General features: G+C 39.9%; 1 protein-coding gene across 1 annotated transcript; it reads left to right on the top strand.

Moving 5' to 3' along the window:
* The first annotated feature begins 446 nt into the window (after positions 1-446).
* Positions 447-3,593, top strand: CXHXorf66 (chromosome X CXorf66 homolog). The gene is given in 5 exon segments (XM_022554304.2): positions 447-534; positions 1,479-1,568; positions 1,571-1,634; positions 2,676-2,941; positions 2,944-3,593. Coding segments are annotated over 5 exon segments (1,158 nt in total).
* The last annotated feature ends 401 nt before the right edge of the window (positions 3,594-3,994 follow it).

The raw sequence follows: 3,994 nt of genomic DNA on the forward strand, positions 1-3,994 counted from the left end.
AAAAGGTTGAGGGGCTACTCAAAATCTTAATTTTACTAAGAAAAAAATCCTAAAAACTTATACCCCAAGACGATTTAACCTCTATAACACAGAAGACTATGACAAGGCTGCAAGGTGCCTCCTTAACATTTAATAAGGAAAAATAGTTCTTCAATATCTAGAGCTATCCCAGTTTCTCTACCTTCTCTTAAGTACTTCCCTCTGTGCTTAATAATGTCCCAGTCTTCTTGATTCAAATTTGATAGAATATTTGATGTAAAGGAGAAATAAATGATTAAAAGTCATTTGATAATATTTGTACACAGAAGCTCATGCCTCCCCATGGTGAGATTATGCTGCCAGAATATGACACAGAATGATAATGTCATAAACCCCTAGAACAAGCTGAACCATATCAAATCCAGTAGTTTCCTTGGTAGAAGAAGCATTTGAACAAGGCCCTGGACATGAATCTTTTTATTTATGTCCTACTTTTACCCATTTGGACAAATACTTGTTTAAATACAAACCAAAGAGATGAACCGTCTACTACAGGTTATGTGCTTAACCTTAAAACTTAGAAATTATGATCTATTATATTATGCATTCAAGCATTTAATTAGGCAAGCTAGCTGTGTTTAAGAAATCTGCTGTTTCTTGGATGTTACTATTAGTAGGTCTTCAAGAATTTCTAGGACAACACCTAAGAGCTTTACTTCTGTGTAAAAATTCCAAGCAACATAGAAGCATAAAGAGTACAGACATGTTGCCCCCTTTCACTCCCCTTCCCCACCCAATCCACCCCCCCCCCACCGCACCCCCCACCAGCCAAACGAGAAAATGCTATGTGAATGAATGTGGCATGGTACCTAAGACACAGTAGGTTTCAAGAAGGGCTTTTTCTTTTTTTTTTTCTTTCTTTTTTTTTTTTTTTTTTGCGGTACGCGGGCCTCTCACTGTTGTGGCCTCTCCCGTTGCGGAGCACAGGCTCTGGACGCGCAGGCTCAGCGGCCATGGCTCACAGGCCCAGCCGCTCCACGGCATGTGGGATCTTCCCGGACCGGGGCACGAACCCACGTCCCCTGCATCGGCAGGCGGACTCTCAACCACTGCACCACCAGGGAAGCCCGAGAAGGGCTTTTTCTTGTCCTATCCCTTTTCCCACCGTACACATCCACCTATACATTAACACTCAAGTGCATTCACACATGCAAGACATACACACACACTCAAAAACCTAGGTAATGGGTCGAGCAAGCCATGATGCAGGGGTAATCCGAGTAATTATACTCATTAGCCGGAGATACCTCCCAGATTTGGCTTCTAGACTGTGGCTGGGGACCTGATAGAGCGAAGAAAATAACAGTGGGACACTTACCATGCTTAAAAAAATAATTGATGAAGAGATTTGACTTTGACCTACAGTGACAAACCACCATCAAAGTGGAAGGAAACTTGGTTACCTGACACATTTTCTGGTGATACAATCTCTTTGACAGGAGCCAAGCACCGTGAATCAATGGAGACCAAACTGGACAATTTTAGGAGACATCTACTCATTATCATAACTGGTGTTATGATCATAGCTTTTTTTATACCTGTTTTTGCTTTCTCCATTATTACTGTATGAGCAATGATGCCCCCAAAGCAGGAACGTAAGTTTTACACCTTTGAATTAAGAATGCAAGGTGTGTGTGTGTGTGTGTGTGTGTGTGTGTGTGTGTATACATGTAGGAGTTTTCGTTGTTGTTATGGTTAGTTAATGTTAACTTTAGACTTCAAAAGAGCTACCAACATCTTGTGGGTGGATACCTTCACTTAAATGATATCAGCTCAAATTATTTCAAGTACATTATCAACTTTAGCCAAAGCTGTCCCTTATTCAGGGTTCAGCTGAGCCCCAGGCTGCTAATTTCATTATAAATTGAGTCTAGGAAAAGAGGGAATGACTATCTGAATAAGACAGAATGAAAAAGGGGAGAGAGAAGGCACTGGGTCTCTGCATTCCAAAGACAATAAAACATTTTGGATAATCTACCGTTTTAAGATATAATAACATGAAAAATGATTAACTGTGTTCAGTGATCTCAGTCCCTGGCTTTCATATAGGAGGATCAGGCTGGCCCTGATATACTAGTTCCCTAAAAATTTCCCAATCCAAGGACTGATGACTGAAATATACCAGTGCTCCATTCCTTTGGTTTTAGAGGAATATTCTGAATATAAATATGTATGGAGAGAAAATTTGATGGTGTAAATATGATAGGAAAACAATGAATTTGGTCTAAAGAGTGTTTTTTTTATACGTGAGAAGTTGTGACATTTGTGCCTCAGTTGCATATCAACTTGTGACTTTTTTATAAAAAGTTTAATTTCTGGAATAAATAAAATTATCTCTCTCCCTCTCAACAGTAGACTTGAAACAATTTTGTGTCATTCCATATGCAGACTATATGGTTATGAACTGTGGTTGAAACAGTAAAATTAAGAAAAAGGAAAAGCATTCAACATATGTTCATATCTGTAACCTGAGTCATGGCTTTCACCACACTCCAATTCTTACTGTGTTCAATTTTCCTGCTAGAGCCAAAAAAAGACCAGAAGTCTAAAATGACACAATAGCCTGTGTTTTCTGGTGATAGCAATAGTACTCTTTTGATTTAAATTGTCATGCTCCAAATTTTCTATATTTTCAGGGTCAAGAAAGAAGGTGTAATGGCTAAGTCATCCAGGTCATCCAAAATATCATTCAGTGACTCCAAGACAGTTAGTCTGTGCAGTCCAGAAAAACAATCCATGCTATCCGGTATAGACAAGCTATCTGGGCTCTCAAGTCCAGGAAAGACATCCGCACCACCCAGTACAGAAAAGTTAATCAGGCCTTTGAGTCAAGAGAAGTCATGTAAGCCATCAAGTCCCAAGAAAGTATTCAGATCATCCCACCAGGAAAAGTCACATAGAAACACAGTCTAGAAAAGGCACGTAAGCAGGCTCATGCCCATAATCTAGTCAATCAAGTCAGTTCATCCTATCCCAATAAGGCCAACAGGCCACCTTGGCTAGCCAGTCTACAATATCTGGTCAGGCCAACCAAAACTCCTTGTTCACCCTATCCACAAAATCAAAGCTTGCCCAAGCCATCCAGTTTACAGAAACTCACCAAACGCCACAGACATCCTATTCTAAAGAGGTCAGTTAGTGCAGGTAGGGCAGACATATTATCTAGGCCTCAACCAGTCAAGTCTTGTCTATGCTACAAGGAAAAATGCCTTGTTTGCAGAGCTGCTTCTGAGTTTTTCGTCAATAATATTTCAGAGGCGAAGAAGAAGAATAGTCAAAACCCACCTTTTCCACGCGAACTGAAGCCTTTTTCCAAGTCCTTTCATAAGATAGATTCCAGACACAATGCACTCTGTGGCAATGCGAATGACAGTGATATGATGACAGACTACAGTGATGGTGACAGTGACAAGGAGATAACCATTATCTGCAACATAAAATGCAAGGAAGTCATCTATAAAACCACCCATGAAATAATTAAGGGCTCAATAAAAATTAAAACCACCCATGAAGAAGCAAACTTATACCAACTGTTTATGCTCACCATCCTTTAAGACCCTGATAGAGGGAAAATCCTCTTGGGATCACTACCGAGGTTAGACCTATCCATCTTGGAGGCAATTTACTTGAAAAATAGTAATTAAATGCATGACATAACAAATGATTTTATTGTAATTATTATTGCATTTTAGAGGCATAAAGCTCTTTTGAGGTATCTTATTTAGATCTGGTCGCTTGGATGGGAACCATAAACACACACACATAAATACAGAAAGGAACTGCAAGATGGGTACCCTGGACTCCTTTTTCCCTTGGATTAGCCCTCAATTGAAGTCTCAACCCAATTAACCTTATTTTTTTCATGTTTACATACAGTCCTCACAGTTTAAGACTGTCTTTCTGTAGTGCCCAGTGCTTGGTGGAAATGGCTCTGTGTGCTTGCTTCTGGCTGCAT

The sequence above is a fragment of the Delphinapterus leucas genome, chromosome X, assembly GCF_059928025.1.
Source record: "Delphinapterus leucas isolate spDelLeu-1000000601 "Yukka" chromosome X, BTC_Dleu_Yukka2, whole genome shotgun sequence".
NCBI lineage: Eukaryota > Metazoa > Chordata > Mammalia > Artiodactyla > Monodontidae > Delphinapterus > Delphinapterus leucas.